Source organism: Salvelinus fontinalis, chromosome 35 (genome assembly GCF_029448725.1).
Source record: "Salvelinus fontinalis isolate EN_2023a chromosome 35, ASM2944872v1, whole genome shotgun sequence".
NCBI lineage: Eukaryota > Metazoa > Chordata > Actinopteri > Salmoniformes > Salmonidae > Salvelinus > Salvelinus fontinalis.
In genome coordinates, this window is record NC_074699.1 from 13,422,917 (window position 1) to 13,441,597 (window position 18,681).

Here is an 18,681-nt window from a genome sequence, read left to right on the forward strand (position 1 = left end):
ATGAGCAAATAAATACTAGTATTTTCTTTCACTCTCTTTCTACATGCATACACATACTCTCATAACACACACCTATTCACAGTATCGCATACGTGTACTATACAGTTGCTCTCTGGCAGCCAATTCCCTACAGCTCTAGTCCCCACAACAGAAACAGCTCACTCTTTAACTGAGTGATTCTGTGAGCCACAGAAGAAGGTTAATGGAAATTTCCAACGCAGGGTGCATCCTGGGGGCTGTCACTCAGCCCTGCATCTGTGATGAGGTCTGAAGGTGAGAGGGCTTCAATTGGCCGTCACACTATGAGGCACAAACAAGCCCCTTCAGAGAAAGAGAGGCGCAACATGGAAGGCATTTGAGGTTGTCGATTTTAGTGTCTCTACTAAATGCACAATGTTGTTGGGGAATTCAGTTTTACAGTCCTGACAGTAAGCCAGAATGTATTTTTCCAACTTTCCAAGCTTTTGAAAGTCCTAAACCCCTTACTCATACCTTTTCTGCATCCTGAATTCCATACTACAGGTTTGTTTTGTATCAACATATAAAGGGAAAGGCTTCTCAGATCCATTGCAGAACAAAGGAAAACGTATTGTGATTATGTAAAAAAAAAAAAAAAGAATTAGCATGTTTTAACATAGTAAAACAAACATTAGAGGGACACCATTTTTTAGATGCATAATCCAGACATCCCTGTTTTGATGTGACACCCTGAATGGTTGTGAACAGATGGATGTTATTTTTTCCCTTGCATCCAAAGATGCATAATATTCATTAGCAGGACAGGGCTGCCAAATGGCACACTGACAGCACTGTAGAGCAGGGCCCCCCTCTGACAGCAAGAGCCCAGGAGAGATTGCCAGTGACCTGAACCGGCAGGGAGTAGGCCATCTCTCACATAATGTGACAGCAAAAGTGGATCACGGCGTCTGCTTTAGAAACTTTACAAGGCCCCGGTCCCAAGTCAAATCCACATTAATGAGTTTTTTATACATTTGGCCCAGTGGTTTTTCCAAGCTCACTGTTTGGTTTATTAGCCATAATGACTATAGTAGCTCTCCCAGCCTCTCATACCTAAGGGGAAGTGACCTGTGAGCAGGAGAACCTCCAATTTTGTCTTTCTTTGTCTTTCCAAAGGCAAGCATCTACAAAGGTGACCACCTCCTCGACAGGCAAACACAGTTTGGTCTTTAATCATGGAGTTCCATGCTGCTGAACCTGATTCTCTCTGTGAGTCTCGCAGAATGTGGCCAAGCTCACAGCAGTGATGTAGAGTACAATCGTGTGCTCTCCCTCTCTCCCAGTGACCTATATGAGAAAGGTCTCTATTTGGGTAAAAACAACAGTTGTGTGTCATCATCCCTGTCTGGGCATATCAATTATCTGTCATGGTGAGCACTGTGCTGGGGTTAGAGCCAGGTCAGTTACATGCGCCAGAGCAGAGACCATTTAGATGGCACAGCCATATGGGTCTCCTAACTCGCCCTTGCTGCTGCAGTTGCCATGCCAATGTTATTGCACACCAGGCTCGGTGCTTAATAAACTAAAAAACGGCTTGTGGGTGGCGAGCTGGAAAAGGGCTTTGGCATTATATGAGCAATTACTGCCACGTTTGTTTGCATCCGGTTTGGAGCGAGCGGTCGCATTTGCATTCGCTCTGCAGGTAGTATAACTTTTCATTTCATTTTCATTACATTTCATTACATTTCATTATAGTAAAACGGTTAAATTTGTCTAACCTTAGCAATTTCTTCTTAGCTAGCTACTTAGCCGTCTGTGTATAAAAGATAATTGCGTAATTATCGTATTCCGTCGTCTATCGTAGTCCACACTTATCTGCCCAGCAGCTAGCAAACGTCCACCGAATAGTAGTATAAACTTTTCATTACATTTCATTATAGTACAACGGTCTGATTTTCATTTTCACTACAGTACAACGGTTTGATTTGTTTGATCTTAGCTAGCTACATAGCCGTCTTTGCATCAAACATAATTGTGTAGTTATTGAGGTTCGCCAGCCAGCTATTTTCGCCCTAACGTAACGCAACGTAGCAAACACTGCTAGCTAGCCAGCTTGCCACCGAATAGCAGCATTGTAGAAACGAGTGCATTACAACGGAACGACTTGATCAGTGTAGTGTTGGCTGACTACACAGTTGTCTTTGCTATCTTTGATTTGTATTTGTTCGATCTTAGCTAGCTACTTAGCTGGCTCCATAGCCGTCTTTGTATCGGTGATACTTGTGTAGTTATCAAGGTTCGCTGTGGTTCGCTAGCCAGGTATTCTCGCCCTAACGTAACGTAGTCAACCCTGCTAACTGGCCAGCTAGCCACCGATTAGCAGCACGGTAGAAACGATTACATTACAACGGAACGACTTGACTTGTGTAGTGTTAGCTAGCTACATAGTTTTCTTTGCTATCTTTTTATCTAAGAAAATTGTGTAGCTTTGAGTAATTATCGGTTAGCTAGCCAGCTATTTTTCGCCTGCCGCGCTGCCGTCCTCCTACCTAGCCAACACTGCTAGCTAGCCAACTTCTACCGAATAGCAGCACTGTAGAAACTTACACTACAACGGGACGACTTGATTAGCGTAGTGTTAGCTAGTTGTCTTTGCTGTCCTTGTATCCATGATAATTGTGTAGTTTAGAGAAATTTAGTGAAATTGTCGAGGTTACCTAGCCAGCTTCACTTTCAACAACGTAGCCACTGCTAGCCAGGCTACTTCACCAGCCAGCAGTACTATATCATTTTAGTCAATAAGATCTTGTATTTTATTTTTATTTTTTTGCAACGTAAGCTTAACTTTCTGAACATTCGAGACGTGTAGCCCACTTGTCATTCTAATCTCCATTGCATTAGCGTAGCCTCTTCTGTAGCCTGTCAACCATGTGTCTGTCTATCCCTGTTCTCTCCTCTCTGCACAGACCATACAAACGCTTCACACCGCGTGGCCGCGCCCACCCTAACCTGGTGGTCCCAGCCCGCACGACCCACGTGGAGTTCCAGGTCTCCGGTGGCCTCTGGAACTGCCGATCTGCGGCCAACAAGGCAGAGCTCATCTCAGCCTATGCGTCCCTCCAGTCCCTCGACTTCCTGGCACTGACGGAAACATGGCTCACCACAGATAACACTGCTACTCCTACTGCTCTCTCTTCGTCTGCCCATGTGTTCTCGCACACCCCGAGACCTTCTGGTCAGCGGGGTGGTGGCACCGGGATCCTCATCTCTCCCAAGTGGTCATTCTCTCTTTCTCCCCTTACCCATCTGTCTATCGCCTCCTTTGAATTCCATGCTGTCACAGTTACCAGCCCTTTCAAGCTTAACATCCTTATCATTTATCGCCCTCCAGGTTCCCTTGGAGAGTTCATCAATGAGCTTGATGCCTTGATAAGCTCCTTTCCTGAGGACGGCTCACCTCTCACAGTTCTGGGTGACTTTAACCTCCCCATGTCTACCTTTGACTCATTCCTCTCTGCCTCCTTCTTCCCACTCCTCTCCTCTTTTGACCTCACCCTCTCACCTTCCCCCCCTACTCACAAGGCTGGCAATACGCTTGACCTCATCTTTACTAGATGCTGTTCTTCCACTAACCTCATTGCAACTCCCCTCCAAGTCTCCGACCACTACCTTGTATCCTTTTCCCTCTCGCTCTCATCCAACACTTCCCACACTGCCCCTACTCGGATGGTATCGCGCCGTCCCAACCTCCGCTCTCTCTCCCCCGCTACTCTCTCCTCTTCCATCCTATCATCTCTTCCCTCTGCCCAAACCTTCTCCAACCTATCTCCTGATTCTGCCTCCTCAACCCTCCTCTCCTCCCTCTCTGCATCCTTTGACTCTCTATGTCCCCTATCCTCCAGGCCGGCTCGGTCCTCCCCTCCCGCTCCGTGGCTCGACGACTCATTGCGAGCTCACAGAACAGGGCTCCGGGCAGCCGAGCGGAAATGGAGGAAAACTCGCCTCCCTGCGGACCTGGCATCCTTTCACTCCCTCCTCTCTACATTTTCCTCTTCTGTCTCTGCTGCTAAAGCCACTTTCTACCACTCTAAATTCCAAGCATCTGCCTCTAACCCTAGGAAGCTCTTTGCCACCTTCTCCTCCCTCCTGAATCCTCCTCCCCCTCCCCCCCCCTCCTCCCTCTCTGCAGACGACTTCGTCAACCATTTTGAAAAGAAGGTCGACGACATCCGATCCTCGTTTGCTAAGTCAAACGACACCGCTGGTTCTGCTCACACTGCCCAACCCTGTGCTTTGACCTCTTTCTCCCCTCTCTCTCCAGATGAAATCTCGCGTCTTGTGACGGCCGGCCGCCCAACAACCTGCCCGCTTGACCCTATCCCCTCCTCTCTCCTCCAGACCATTTCCGGAGACCTTCTACCTTACCTCACCTCGCTCATCAACTCATCCTTGACCGCTGGCTACGTCCCTTCCGTCTTCAAGAGAGCGAGAGTTGCACCCCTTCTGAAAAAACCTACACTCGATCCCTCCGATGTCAACAACTACAGACCAGTATCCCTTCTTTCTTTTCTCTCCAAAACTCTTGAACGTGCCGTCCTTGGCCAGCTCTCCTGCTATCTCTCTCAGAATGACCTTCTTGATCCAAATCAGTCAGGTTTCAAGACTAGTCACTCAACTGAGACTGCTCTTCTCTGTATCACGGAGGCGCTCCGCACTGCTAAAGCTAACTCTCTCTCCTCTGCTCTCATCCTTCTAGACCTATCGGCTGCCTTCGATACTGTGAACCATCAGATCCTCCTCTCCACCCTCTCCGAGTTGGGCATCTCCGGCGCGGCCCACGCTTGGATTGCGTCCTACCTGACAGGTCGCTCCTACCAGGTGGCGTGGCGAGAATCTGTCTCCTCACCACGCGCTCTCACCACTGGTGTCCCCCAGGGCTCTGTTCTAGGCCCTCTCCTATTCTCGCTATACACCAAGTCACTTGGCTCTGTCATAACCTCACATGGTCTCTCCTATCATTGCTATGCAGACGACACACAATTAATCTTCTCCTTTCCCCCTTCTGATGACCAGGTGGCGAATCGCATCTCTGCATGTCTGGCAGACATATCAGTGTGGATGACGGATCACCACCTCAAGCTGAACCTCGGCAAGACGGAGCTGCTCTTCCTCCCGGGGAAGGACTGTCCGTTCCATGATCTCGCCATCACGGTTGACAACTCCATTGTGTCCTCCTCCCAGAGCGCTAAGAACCTTGGCGTGATCCTGGACAACACCCTGTCGTTCTCCACCAACATCAAGGCGGTGGCCCGTTCCTGTAGGTTCATGCTCTACAACATCCGCAGAGTACGACCCTGCCTCACACAGGAAGCGGCGCAGGTCCTAATCCAGGCACTTGTCATCTCCCGTCTGGATTACTGCAACTCGCTGTTGGCTGGGCTCCCTGCCTGTGCCATTAAACCCCTACAACTCATCCAGAACGCCGCAGCCCGGCTGGTGTTCAACCTTCCCAAGTTCTCTCACGTCACCCCGCTCCTCCGCTCTCTCCACTGGCTTCCAGTTGAAGCTCGCATCCGCTACAAGACCATGGTGCTTGCCTACGGAGCTGTGAGGGGAACGGCACCTCAGTACCTTCAGGCTCTGATCAGGCCCTACACCCAAACAAGGGCACTGCGTTCATCCACCTCTGGCCTGCTCGCCTCCCTACCACTGAGGAAGTACAGTTCCCGCTCAGCCCAGTCAAAACTGTTCGCTGCTCTGGCACCCCAATGGTGGAACAAACTCCCTCACGACGCCAGGACAGCGGAGTCAATCACCACCTTCCGGAGACACCTGAAACCCCACCTCTTCAAGGAATACCTAGGATAAAGCAATCCTTCTGCCCCCCCCCCCCCCCCCCCCCCCCCTTAAAAGATCTAGATGCACTATTGTAAAGTGGCTGTTCCACTGGATGTCATAAGGTGAATGCACCAATTTGTAAGTCGCTCTGGATAAGAGCGTCTGCTAAATGACTTAAATGTAAATGTAAATGTAGGTGACTGTCAGTCTCCACACTTACACTCAACGCCCTCCCATTCCTCTATGTCACGCAGTCCCGTCTTCCATCCCCATTTTAGTAAGACTTTAATCCATAATGGCAAATCGGTACTTGAATATGGGCTGACTCTGTCAGCTTAGAGGGCTTTATTGTCTGGGCTGGTGTGTCCGCTCTCTGGGTGACGTTGCCGCGGCACCCATACAGAGCCGTTCATAGGTAGGCCTGATTTATCAAAGATTGTCTCTCCCAGTCTCCCCAGTAGAATCTCAATGGGAATTACATCAAATACAACAGGTTTGACAAGCCCAGGCTCAAGGAGGCTTTCATAGGGCTCAGCTTAATATAAATTGATAATTTTAATAAGGATTGCCGAGTAAACCTAATATATCTGCGGTGTGCCCAGTGAGAGGGAGAAAGAGAGCGAGGGCGATGCGTATCAAATTCTCAGCAAGGATCCCTCCATAATTACATAGCAAAGAATCCAATCCCCACCGTTTTCAATTTCTGTGAAGTGATTATTTCTGTACCTCCACTGTTACATTCATATCCCAAACCAAGTTCAATAAGTCTGCCTTTTTCATGCTACCTGGAAATGTAAAATAAGAGGAAATAAAGTGTGCTTTTAAATGCCAACCTTGAGAAAGTACAATCAAAAACGTGGCTCACACTTGGCTCACATCTGCGCACACAGCTTATGAGATAGCGTTGTCTTAGTGCCTTGTCAAGCTTATTTTGGACAACATACTAGTAACACACGTACAGTGATGCGAGTTTAGTATATGTAAATTCAAGTCATTATCCCTTTGATCTAAACGTGCACGTAAAAATGCTGAGTAACAACAGAGTGCATTTTATTTGGTGTTCGTCTGTTGTGTGCACACTCATGGGTACATTCATGTGTATGTATAGGATTGTCTATGTATACTGAACAAAATATTAACACAACGTGTAACAATTTCAAAGATTTGACTGAGTTGCAGTTCATATATAAAGAAATCAATCAATTGAAATAAATTAATTAAGCCCTAATCTATGGATTCCTGTTCTGAGGGCAAAATATTAGCAAAGTGTTCCTAGAGTGGAGTGGCATATACAAAATGCGTGCTAGACATGCTGTGAAGGCTCATGGCCAGTCCCGGTGGGGCTGTGTAACCTTGAGCTGGTTAGCTTAGGTCAGTGGACAGAAGGGCTCAGCAGGGCCTAACACTGAATCACTGAAGACATATTGAGAGGAGAGGAGGGATGGGTATGGGAGAGGAGGGATGGGTGTGGGAGAGGAGGGATGGGTGTGGGAGAGGAGGGATGGGAGTGGGAGAGGAGGGATGGGAGTGGGAGAGGGGGGATGGATGGGAGAGGGGAGTGGGAGTGGGAGAGGAGGAGTGGGGTAGGAGGGATTGTTGTCTTCACAAGCTGTGTCAGAAAAGGACCAACACTGTAATTTTCCTCTGTGAAATGATTCAGTCTTAGTCATAGTTTACATAGTGACTATTCTTTTGAAGTAGTGTTTTTTTCAGGCTATTGACCATGTATTGGAGTACATTCACAGTTCAATTGCTTTGGGGAGATATGCTTAGGTGTATATTTCAGTTACTTGCATTTTGTTTTCCGGATGCTTGGAGAGTTCCGCTGTGTGAAATGCAATCTGTATGCAAAGGACACGTGTTAGTACCTAGCGTTTGGGTATACACGGTGCAGTGTGAGAAGAAGCCTGAAGGGGCCTTTTTAACGCTTTTAATTTGGGAAAATCTCAAATGAAGCAGAGATGAAACTCATTTATATTTGCAGTCTGGGAGTGACACTCCTGACTAAGCTTGTTTTGCAATTGGGCTTTTACGAGTTGAGATGTACGTTTCTCATGCTGAGACACAAGCTACTGTTGACGCAAATTGCTTACCTAAATTTGAGTTTTTTTCTTCTTTTTTTTTCTTTCAGGGGCAATTTATTGTACTCATTCTTTTCAACAGCCTGAAATGAGAGAGGAGTAGCTAGACAAGTTGTAGAAGAGCATTTATTCCAATTAGTGAGATTTTTCTGACAGCCGTTTCTGTTCTCAATGTATTCATGTCATTACTTTAGTTGTAGCACATGGAGAATGTGCCTGAGGAAGTAAATATTGACATTTCAGCTCTCCTTCAGGCAGAAGAGCTTCAGGTACCGTATGTACTGCACTATTAAATAAGACCTGCACTATTAAATAAGACCGTCATTACACCTAAAAGAAAACAAATAAGGAACAAAGACACTCTCCATCTATCTCTTCCTCTGCAAACAATACACGCCTTCCTCTAACCCCGGTCAAAATGTTAATTATTTTGTTTGTGTTTTATATTGCCCGACCAAGCAAAAAGCCAGTAACTGCTCATAGCGTGGAACTGAAAAAAATGAGCTTTTATTTACCTTGGTTTCACAGTAACCTAGTGCAGTTACTGCTAATATGACTCCCATTTTTCCAAAACACAATACAGTAGAGGCAGGATACTTGTCCACATGATTAAGCATTTATTTAATGTAGCAAAAATTACTAACTCATTTTTGACCAAATGAGCAGTTACTGCCTTTTTGCTTGGTAGGGCAGTATACAGTATGTGTCCGTTCACACATTTACTGAGCATTGAGGTGGCCTTATGAGAGACTGTTAGTGTCTCCCGGCTGTAGTGTCGTCAGTGTGATGTCCCTCCATCTGCTCTGGCCCCGGTTACCTCAGGAGCTGGGGGGCTCATGGCCCAGGACCCAGAGCCAGGTGCCAGCAGGCACGAATATGAGGCGCTAATTGAAGCTTGACCGGTCTTATCCAGGTTTTTTTCCTGAGACAACAAGATCTCTGCAACACCTATTAAGATGTTCCAGTACATTCTGCTGTCCAATCTAAGCTTTGCTTCAAACCTAATTACCCGCCAGGTAGGTATAGTGGTGAGCTGGAGAGAGAAGATATTTCCTGCATTATTTTATTTGCATCTTCATTTCTTATTTTCTTTATTTCTTTCTCTCCTCAAACGATTCCTTTGTGTTTTGGAGCAGACTGCTAATGAGAGATTTCCATTGCAGTGTTTTGGAAGCCGCTGCTCACAATTAATCAGAAGAGATTTCTGTGAACCTCTCTCTCCCCCGTCCCCCGTCCCGGATTCCTCTGATTAATGAGGGTGTTGAGAAAAACCTGCTCTTTCCGCCCAAACAAAATGGCTTCCAGCATTCTCTTCTCTGCCTGCGTCAGGCTTCCTGCCGGGCCATCTAACGGAGCATTGCCTCTGATGAACAGCCCTCCTGCGAATCACAATATGTTATTTTCAAATGGCTCAGGGATTTTAGTCATTTAACTCCAGTGATATGATTCATTCTGTTTACAAATCACTTATATCTGAATACATCTCCCGGGACTCAGCGGAGGGAGGCGGAAATGCAATTGCTGCAAATAGAAGAGAAAGGAAGCATGATCATTAGTTCAACGTCATTCGATCCTCGAAGATGACTCCTTGAAAGATTCACAGGTGTATGACAGTATCATATGCATACCTTTCACCTTGTTCATAGTTAGGAGCTTTATTCATGTGCCTTAATTCTGAAGCAAAGGCACTGCTTCTCCGATGCATCTGTGACAACGTTTACATGCGCACCAATATCCTGTTATTATTCAGGATACTCAAGTATTCTGTTTTTGAGCTGACTCATATAAACATCATATCCCGTTTACAATAACCCGAAAAAGCTTGTATCCCGGTTATGTGACACCAGGATAAGATGCCTGGGATATGTTGATCTTAGACGGGATACTGTAAAGATCTTATCCCGTTTACTACAGTTTTTTCTCTGTCTGCGCAAGCTCAGTTGCACATTATTATCGGTGTTGTGTGATGGTGATTTCATCTTATTGTCAAACAAATCACTTCAAAAAGTAGGCTACCTGCGCAGTTCGAGCCACCATAATAATTCCATAATCATTTATATTTCTTATACTCCGTACTGGGCCGTACAGCATACTGGCTACTTTCACCCTTTAATTTAAACAAGTTTCTGGTTATAATTTCCGACATTTGGTAGGCCATTTGTTTGTCAACTATAGTTAGATATAGGCAACTTCTCTTCTGTCATAACTTGTTGCCCACCAGGATGTCTTGCATTGATAGAATGCATGCGTTAATCTCGTTAACATCGGTAAAGTTGTCTGTTTCATTAAGGGACCTTTTTAATGAAGGAAATTAAAAGCTGAGAAAACGACGAAACACGTTTCTGATAAGACTTTAAGTTGGTCTTGGGCGCATATTGTATGTGGTTGAAATAGTCTGCTTGCATAACAGCGTCAAAGATAACACATTACACGCGCATTCACGTTTTCTCAAGAGATGCTGAAAGAAAGAAATCCGATTTCTCCACTCCTGTTGCAGAGACAAAATGAACATTTGTTGTATAATTTTACTGCAAGAAATGCATAATTCTGCAGGAGTTAATATTATATTACTCTACATGTGAGAGGTTATAGGCCTACAGTTAGTGTCCATATTTCAGGTAATATTCCATTTAACCCATATGATCTTAAATTAGGAATATTCTGTTTTAATAAGATATACTCGTTAGCAGGATATCAAAAGTGCATGTAAACAGGTTATCCCGAAATAAGACCTTAAGTGGGATAAGAGCTACTATCCGAAATACAGTGCGCATGTGGTCACTGACACTTCTGCTTTACTATGGCCAATCCAACTCCTACGAAGTCAGTAGTTTATAACCACTATAAAGATTACCACGGTTCAAACTTCTGTAATGACAGGGTACGGTGAGGTATGGTTCACCTCACTTTTCTCATCACTCTTTTGTTCCCTCAAGCCTCTTATCTCCTATTCAAAGCTTTCCTTTACAAGTGGATCAATTTTCACTGCAATGTATTATGCAAGATAATAATTCAGTATGTTATCGCGATTTTGTTATATACTATAAACTGAAATCGTATTTTCCCCTGTAAGGTGAGTGTTCACTTCTCTCTCTCTCTCTCTCTCTCTCTCTCTCTCTCTCTCTCTCTCTCTCTCTCTCTCTCTCTCTGTGTTCCAGGGTCCCATTGATAATGACACGGTGGTCCATGTGGCCCTGATTGCTGAGAGCCAGAGGTAGGTGATGGGAAAGATGAATAGGACACTGTGTGAGGTAGCGATGTGTCTCTGAGATGAGAGAATTGTGTGTGTGAGAGAGAGTTTGTGGTAGTTCGTAAAGCTGTCCGTTTTTCTCCCTCTCTCCTCTCTCACTCGTCTGTGTTTTTTGTTGTTGTTGCACTGTGCACATTAAGCGCTTGGCCGTTGCACGGTCTTCATCTGTTAGCACCCTCATTTAGCTGTGGAGTCAAAGAGGGAGGTTTTAGTGGTCGGCTGGCCAGCTGAAGCCTGTTAACCTGTCCTGCTGTTCCAATCAGACGGCAGGTCTTCCTCAGCAGCTAACCTAGCACTCGTATTTCAGCCTGCTCACTTCCTCCTAGCCTTTACCTATTGCTGCGTTTGTTTCAGAGAATCTTTCAAGGTGTAGCTTGTACAAAACCCTATAGCTTTAATCATTAAACCCTTACTGAACCGTCTCTCTGGCTAGGACGTGTAGACAAACTCTGTGTGACTTTTCACCTGCAGTAGAGTTGACCGTCCTCAGCCTGACCCTATTGTCCAGTGGCGGAGGCCCAATTCACACCAATGTGTTTAGGGACCAGGTTGTCAGGGAACAGATTCAGCTGACCTGGTCAGCCAATCAGTAGCCTAGCCTGGGAGTAGCCGAACCCCACTCTGCCTCTCAACACTTCAGTTGTTTCAAGGAGGAGGGCAGGTTGAATCAACCTCTGTAAACTCCCGTCCTCCACATCAACTCACCTTTGAACCTTTCCACATGGACAATCCTTCTCCCTGACTGGTGTTTTAGTGTGTTGTCGACCATAAAATCACTATACACTATTCACTACAACACTTTCAGTAGTCTATCCTCCTTGTTTGCTGTGTGTCTGTTTGGTAATAAATGTGCGTTCGGTACATGTCTCCTACTACTTTTTCATAGCTAATATTCTTTTGGCCACCCAGATTGTTGGGCTTCCTAAACAGTCCCAGCTGTGTAGCCTAACAGTGTGTTGTGTTGTGTTGCAGACTGCAGGTGTTCCTGAACACCTATGGCATCCAGACTCAGACACCCCAACAGGTGGAGCCCATTCAGATCTGGGCCCAGAAGGAGCTGGTTAATGTGAGTTATACCACAGAATGAAATAGGAGTGATGTTCATCACTATGGGTAACACCACAACCTGACCGAGGCCATAGAAGGCTCACTGCAAGGAGAGAAGACTGCGACGTTCACGTACATTCTTCTGAACGTTTTAGAAAACGTACACGATTTTAGAAAGCAATAAACTAATCAGTCAATTTACCTAGATGTCCAAGGCCATCTATCAATATGTCAGCTGAGCATATGGGCTTAGTCAATTCATCTGACTGTCAATCTTTGCAGCCACGATCTATTAAGCTATCCCTCTTGGTTGCTCAATCAGTCAGAGTGAGGCTGGAGATCGGCCAATGGGATTGACCGGTTGACCTGTCCAATATGTCATTTTGGCGAGCATTGTATTCTTCTTGTGGGATGTCTATAGTATCCAGTGCATCAAGTCTAAAAGTATTGGTGTAATGCGTATAGAAACGATCACTGCCTTTCCTAATATATTAATACATCTTAGAAAGGTCTGCCTCTGCTCTTCTTCCCTGTTGTTGGGCATGTAGTTATGCAGCAATGGATTGGGTGGGTGTCACGAGCCAGGGCGAGCAGCATGCTAAATATGAAATCCCATTTGAATCTGTTAAAGGCTGGGGCACCGCTCTGCATTGCGTCGCTCGCTTCATCTCTCTCTGCCGTTCGATTGTGTTTCCAACAGCTGCTTGACGACAGGAGAGCGGCAATTACATCCAGCAGCATGTTATTTATCTCAACCCAGGTGGCACAGCAACAGCGCTGCCAAAATAGCTTCCATTTGCCTTGGTGACGCCTCCCCAACCCATCTGCATGTCGTTTGACCCATCTCCTAGCGATCATGTCTATAAAAGCCAACGGTCGTTACACCAATTCTTGGTGCCAAGTGGAACTTGGTCCAAAAAAACTTTCGCTTTTAACATTGTCAAAAAAAACATTTCCCCATCTCATGAGGTTAAATGAAAAAGTACTATAGTAAGTGCCTATTAGGTGCCAAATAAACAGGGTTGATGATATCTTCTTAAACCTTAAAATGAGGGACAGTAAATGAATACCTAATCACATGAAATGTATTATAATCTTCTTATTTTTTATTTAACTAGGCAAGTCAGTTAAGAACAAATTCTTATTTACAATGACTGCCTACCCCGGCCAAACCCGGACGACGCTGGGCCAATTGTGCGCCGCCTGATGTCATACGGCCTGGATTCGAACCAGGGACCGTAGTGACGCCTCTTGCACTGAGATGCAGTGCCTTAGACCACTGCGCCACTCGGGAGATATGACTTTGTCAAAGCAACAAAATAACTAGGGCTTTCTAACGACGGTGAAACTGATGGATGATGGAAAATCTTCATCAGAGGTGACAGGGTTGATGGAGGGACACGTCGATATGCTGAATTTTGGCACTTTAGCGGGCCGTTATTCCATTGAAAATACAATTTGAATTCTCCATGTGGTCTATATTAAAGTGTACTTTATTTAATAGAATAGGTTTTTAAAATTCAAAATTGGTGCGCAATTTCTACTCTTAAATATCAAAGGGACGCAAAAGGCCCCCCTTTTCGTGGAACGACCCAGATGTCTAGGAGAGAGGAGAGCAGGTTTTCGATTGATGAACAGAGACACTGCGACACTAAAGCCTTCTGTTACAACTGTCATTCTCTTACAACAGGCCTCATATCACCCAACCTAATGACACGCTCAGAATGTAGCCACCTTGATGGCATTAACAGCAATCACATTAGCAGTTTGGTTGCTTTTGATTCTGGTCTAAATGAGAGAACTTTGATGTGAGCCATATGCTGTGTTCATTGGTATTCTTCAGGCAGGGACAGGGAGCCGTGGGTGCAGACAAAGGTTCACACAACGTCTCTCCTCAAACAGGCCACATGGCCAGGGGCGCTGGGAATTTGTTATGCGACTTAATTCTGAATAAATATTTGCCGTCTTTCTGAACTCTGCTTTTTTAAATATTATCATAATATTCTGTTAATTGCTTGATTCTCCTATTATCTTTCGTACTTTCCACCCATGTATAATTTGTTTCCAACTCATTTGAAGATGGGAAAAGCAGGAGTGGCAGAGCTCCATCTAGTGGTAGGATGTACACATTGCTCTTTGGTAAGATTGGTGATTGCTTTGTATTGAAGCTTGTTAGCTACATTTCCTGCAGTGGCACTGAAGTACACAGTCAGTGTTATTGACCAGGAGCCTCTGATTGGATTGATTAGGAGGAATAATTGACATGTATTGCCTGGTGTGGGAAGATAAGGGCTGAGTTCATCCCATCACCTCGTAAAGGGGACAGTATGACACAGAGGTCACAGGGACTGCAGTGTGCCTCCTCACATGCATGGATCAGGTGTTGTGAAATCAATGCCCATCATCCGCATTGTGGATTGACAACAATTTTCCTCATCACTCTGGCATACAGGTTGTTACCTCTTTCTCTCAGTTTCAGTGTCTTCAGGGCGTAGACACTCTGTGACCTTGTACCATTACATAGTGAAAATGTAATTCAAATATATTTAAAATACCATTAGCCAAGGAAATATTACACCAAGACCATACCAGGTAGAAGTGAAAGAATGAGGAGCAGTGAGGGCCGATCCTGACTGACGGAGCCTACTAACTAACTGAGCTACTTGGTGTTGCTTTACAGTAAGGACCTGCAGGGGACCTTTCTATCTCTGCCTTCTGACAACTCTCCATTATACCCACCTGCACCATGGCACTAAACAGAACCATAGGGGTGTTAGGCTCCACAACAGAGGCAGGCTCTGCAGGGGCCGTTAACTACTGGCACGTCTCAACTTCAGAGGGAGGTAATTTTAGATTATGGATCGCAAACAAAAGAAAAATCATTGGGGATATGAGGAGGATTGATCTTTTGTAGAGGTGCAATAAAAATAGACAACTTTCCCTGTCTGGCGTTTTTAAAATGACTCCCATTATGATCTGTCATATCTAGCTGAGTGTGTTGTCAGATCTGAAGGCTAGATATGTGTACGAGAGGAAAGGACGGTAGCTAGCTATATGATAGCACTTCTCTATGGGTCTGTGACTTGCCTGAGGGAATAGAAGGAGGGTGATCTATGTTGTGGTCTGTTTGTCAGTTGTAATGTACATGGCGTTGGTCAATAGGCCATGGTCTAAGATTTGATGTGTCATTTGAAAAACTAGGCTTTTAAAAACGAAACTGAAATAGGTATGCCTGTCTCTTTCTCCCCCCAGGCGTACCGCTTCCTGGCCATCAATAAGAAGCTGGGGCTGAGTGGGCGTCCGGAAAGGCCAGTGGGCTGCATGGGCACTTGCAAGGTGAGCGTTCACTACTCAATGCTACCACATACTCAGAGGTCGTACCACCACCTCCTCACTGATGAACATAAACCAGCACTTCTCAGTGTGCAACCACAGCTCAGAATTGGAATAATATTCATTTACATGTAAAGATATAATGTACATAGATATTATACATATTTTTGCCTTACTCTTAACATTGTACAAAGTACTGCTGCCATGCAATCCATGATGGAAATATGTGTCATTCAATTTCGTAATCCACTTTGATATTGTGAGCTGCTGTCGTTAAACTGTAGTTGGTATTCCTTCTAGTTGTCCCCAGTGAAGGACATTTAAATAAGTTTACACAGCTGAATACAATTTGTTTTTTTAAATTGCCAAATTAATCAATCACAGTTCCAAACCTATTACTAAGACAATTTTTTAATGGAACATTTATGTGTTCTTATGGAATAGGGCGTCCTGCCAGAGGGCATTCTAATAATCTCTTTTTTTGTGTGTGTGGTAGTGCTTGTGCTTTAGAAACGGACAGGGAGAACAAGTGTGCCTGCATATTTGTGTTTTTGTTTGTAGAGGAGAGGTTGTGTGTTCGTTTTAGGAAGTGTGCTCGCAGGACTGTAACGTCTATGCGTTCTAGCTTCTGTGTATTGCTTCCTCAAGATCGATGGGTTGTTTCATGTCCTGTCCAGAGTAATGTATATGTCGGTACATCCGAGCCATCCATCTTGGCCTGCAGGATCAGGTAATGCAATGTGTCTGCTCCACTCCCCACAGATTTATCGGATCCTGGGGAAGACTGTGGTGTGCTACCCAATCGTCTTTGATCTCAGTGACTTTTACTTATCCCAGGACGTCATGCTGTTGATTGATGACATCAAGGTGAGCTGGGGTGAACTCACCTCATAAACACTTCTGTTTAGACATTTGTCTGGTTTAATTCTTGTTCTGGGGAATGCACACTCACCACATTGTGTCCCTAACTGTATGTCTGTTTGGTCAATGCAAGTTTAATGTGTTACATATCTTTGTATGTAGAATGCACTGCAGTTCATCAAGCATAGCTGGAAAATGAAAGGTCGCCCACTCTTCCTGGTCCTCATCAGAGAGGACAACATCAAGTAAGATCTACTTTTGTATTTCCTTCTGTACTGTAATTGTTACTGCTTTAGAGTGTATAGGAATCCAGCACAGGAGGTGTACCTGTATTTGCCAATAAGAGTTTTGTTATTGTCATTTATATCACTTTAGCTTGGGTGTTATGCTGATCACAGCAGTATTGATCATTATCCAAAGAGCACCTTTTTTAAATGCAATAAAATCGCTTACCATCCCACAGTAGAGGTTGTTCTATTGGAGTCCGCGGAAAAGCATATACTCATTAGGTTAATATGGAGAAAGTTATAACAGTAGAATATCCTTCAGGGGGAGCCGTTTCAACCCAGTCCTGGACATGTTGGCATCGTTCAAGAAGGGGAGTGTCGGTGGGGTCAAGGTTCACGTGGACAGGCTTCAGGTTCTCAACACTTTTACTTGTTTCAGTCCACTCACACTTCTTTGAGGCATTGTGATATCTACTCTCACAATACTATTGGCAGTTCTCCTTTCCTTTGGAAATGCTTTTAGAAATAGTGAATATGTATGTTTGCAAATCCAATGCCTTTGAATTGCCTTCCCCCGAGTTCTATTTCCTACTGTTACAATGACTTTCAGTGTCTCTAGAGAGTTCTTTAGATGTTTTGATGTGACGTCTTTTATGAAAGACACTCAATATTCCCTTCACACCTAACTCTAGGAGCAGACAAAGGGTTCCATCCCTCATAGTCAATCCCTTTTATCATCTCATTCTTCTGGGAACATACTTCCCCTTTGTACATGTAACTGGCTGTCAATGTATAGATGTGACTTCAGTCTGAATATTTGAAATCACCTGAACTGTCCATATCCCATGTAAATGAGATTCCTTGATGTCACTATTAAATCATCCTTCCAGACCCTGATATCAGGAGCTATTGTGGAGCAGTTGGACTTCCTTCGTGTCAACGAAGCAGAGTAAGAGCTTGTTCCTGTCGTTTCCTCCTTTTGTATTTTGTGACCCGTTTTTATAGAGGAATCAGCGTGTAAAGGATTTAACATGCCTGTAAACCTGAAAATACTCCTGTAACTTCCCCTGGTCTAGAATCCCAGAGTTTAAGAACTTTCAGGAGCTGGAGATGCCCAAGCACTCCAAGGTGAAGAGGCAGACGAGCACGCCCAATGCCTCAAACCTGGAGCAGCAGCCTGAGATCGACATCGAGGAGTGGAAACACAAATCCACCAACGAGATCATGCAGAAATTCTATGTGAGTCCAAGAGTACGGTGTCAATATTAGGACATCTACAATCAAAAGGAGATGGGTGTTTTAATGTCAGGGCCCTAGATCTGACTCTTAACTATCTTTACACCGCCATGGCATGACCTTTGACCTCTTTCTGTGTTTTTGTCTTACTCAGGACTGTGACTGCCTGGCCAGTCAAGCACAGCTTGCCAGTATTCTCATGAAGAAAGAGGGTCCTGACTTCTTTGCCAAGGATGGTAGGCACAGAAACAAAAGCGCACGTGCAAAATGGTGTTACTCTGTTAAAGTAACAGTCCAGTGAAAATCTCTTCTTACTAATATTCTGTTTGCTCATACCCAAATAATGTTGTTGACTCGTCCTTTACTTGTAATTGTAGCCAAAACATAAATGAGAGAAAAACCTCTCAGTAAAACCGAATCTCAAACTTAGTTTTAAAACAAACCTAAAAAAAATTGTTTGCAATTTGCTTGGATAATGACGTCATCCTCTTTGGTAGAGACAGGCCCGTATGTGATTGGTCCAGCAGCTTTTTTTATTTTATATATTTTTCTCCAGTGGGGAGAAGGATCCTTCTCGAGACTCAGGCTCAGGAGTGCACACACTGCACGCACACAAGCAAGCTAGCTAGCTAGCTAGCCAACAATCCACAGTTGCTGTTATCAAACAACTATCTCACCAGTCACTTCTATTTCAAATTATGTGGTTTGTTAGAGTTGGCCTGCTGGCTGTTTAGAAGCAGTTATCTAACTAGCGTGCTAAGGTTTGCTATCGTGGCTAACTGGCTAGCCAACAACAAAGCAAGTCAAAACAGATCCTCCACACAACAGCCATCTCTCCATTCCCTTCTAT

General features: G+C 44.7%; 1 protein-coding gene across 3 annotated transcripts in view; it reads left to right on the plus strand.

The window, feature by feature from the left end:
- LOC129834345 (phosphorylase b kinase regulatory subunit beta-like) overlaps positions 1–18,681 on the plus strand; it is a 63,709-nt gene that overhangs the window by 35,615 nt on the left and 9,413 nt on the right. For all 3 annotated transcript variants that reach the window (XM_055899245.1, XM_055899244.1, XM_055899246.1), the window contains 9 exons: positions 11,036–11,091; positions 12,100–12,193; positions 15,427–15,510; positions 16,270–16,374; positions 16,531–16,613; positions 16,918–17,008; positions 17,486–17,544; positions 17,672–17,834; positions 17,986–18,067. In XM_055899245.1, the coding sequence (XP_055755220.1) occupies positions 11,036–11,091; positions 12,100–12,193; positions 15,427–15,510; positions 16,270–16,374; positions 16,531–16,613; positions 16,918–17,008; positions 17,486–17,544; positions 17,672–17,834; positions 17,986–18,067 (817 nt within the window). The remainder of the gene's footprint in view (positions 1–11,035; positions 11,092–12,099; positions 12,194–15,426; positions 15,511–16,269; positions 16,375–16,530; positions 16,614–16,917; positions 17,009–17,485; positions 17,545–17,671; positions 17,835–17,985; positions 18,068–18,681) is intronic.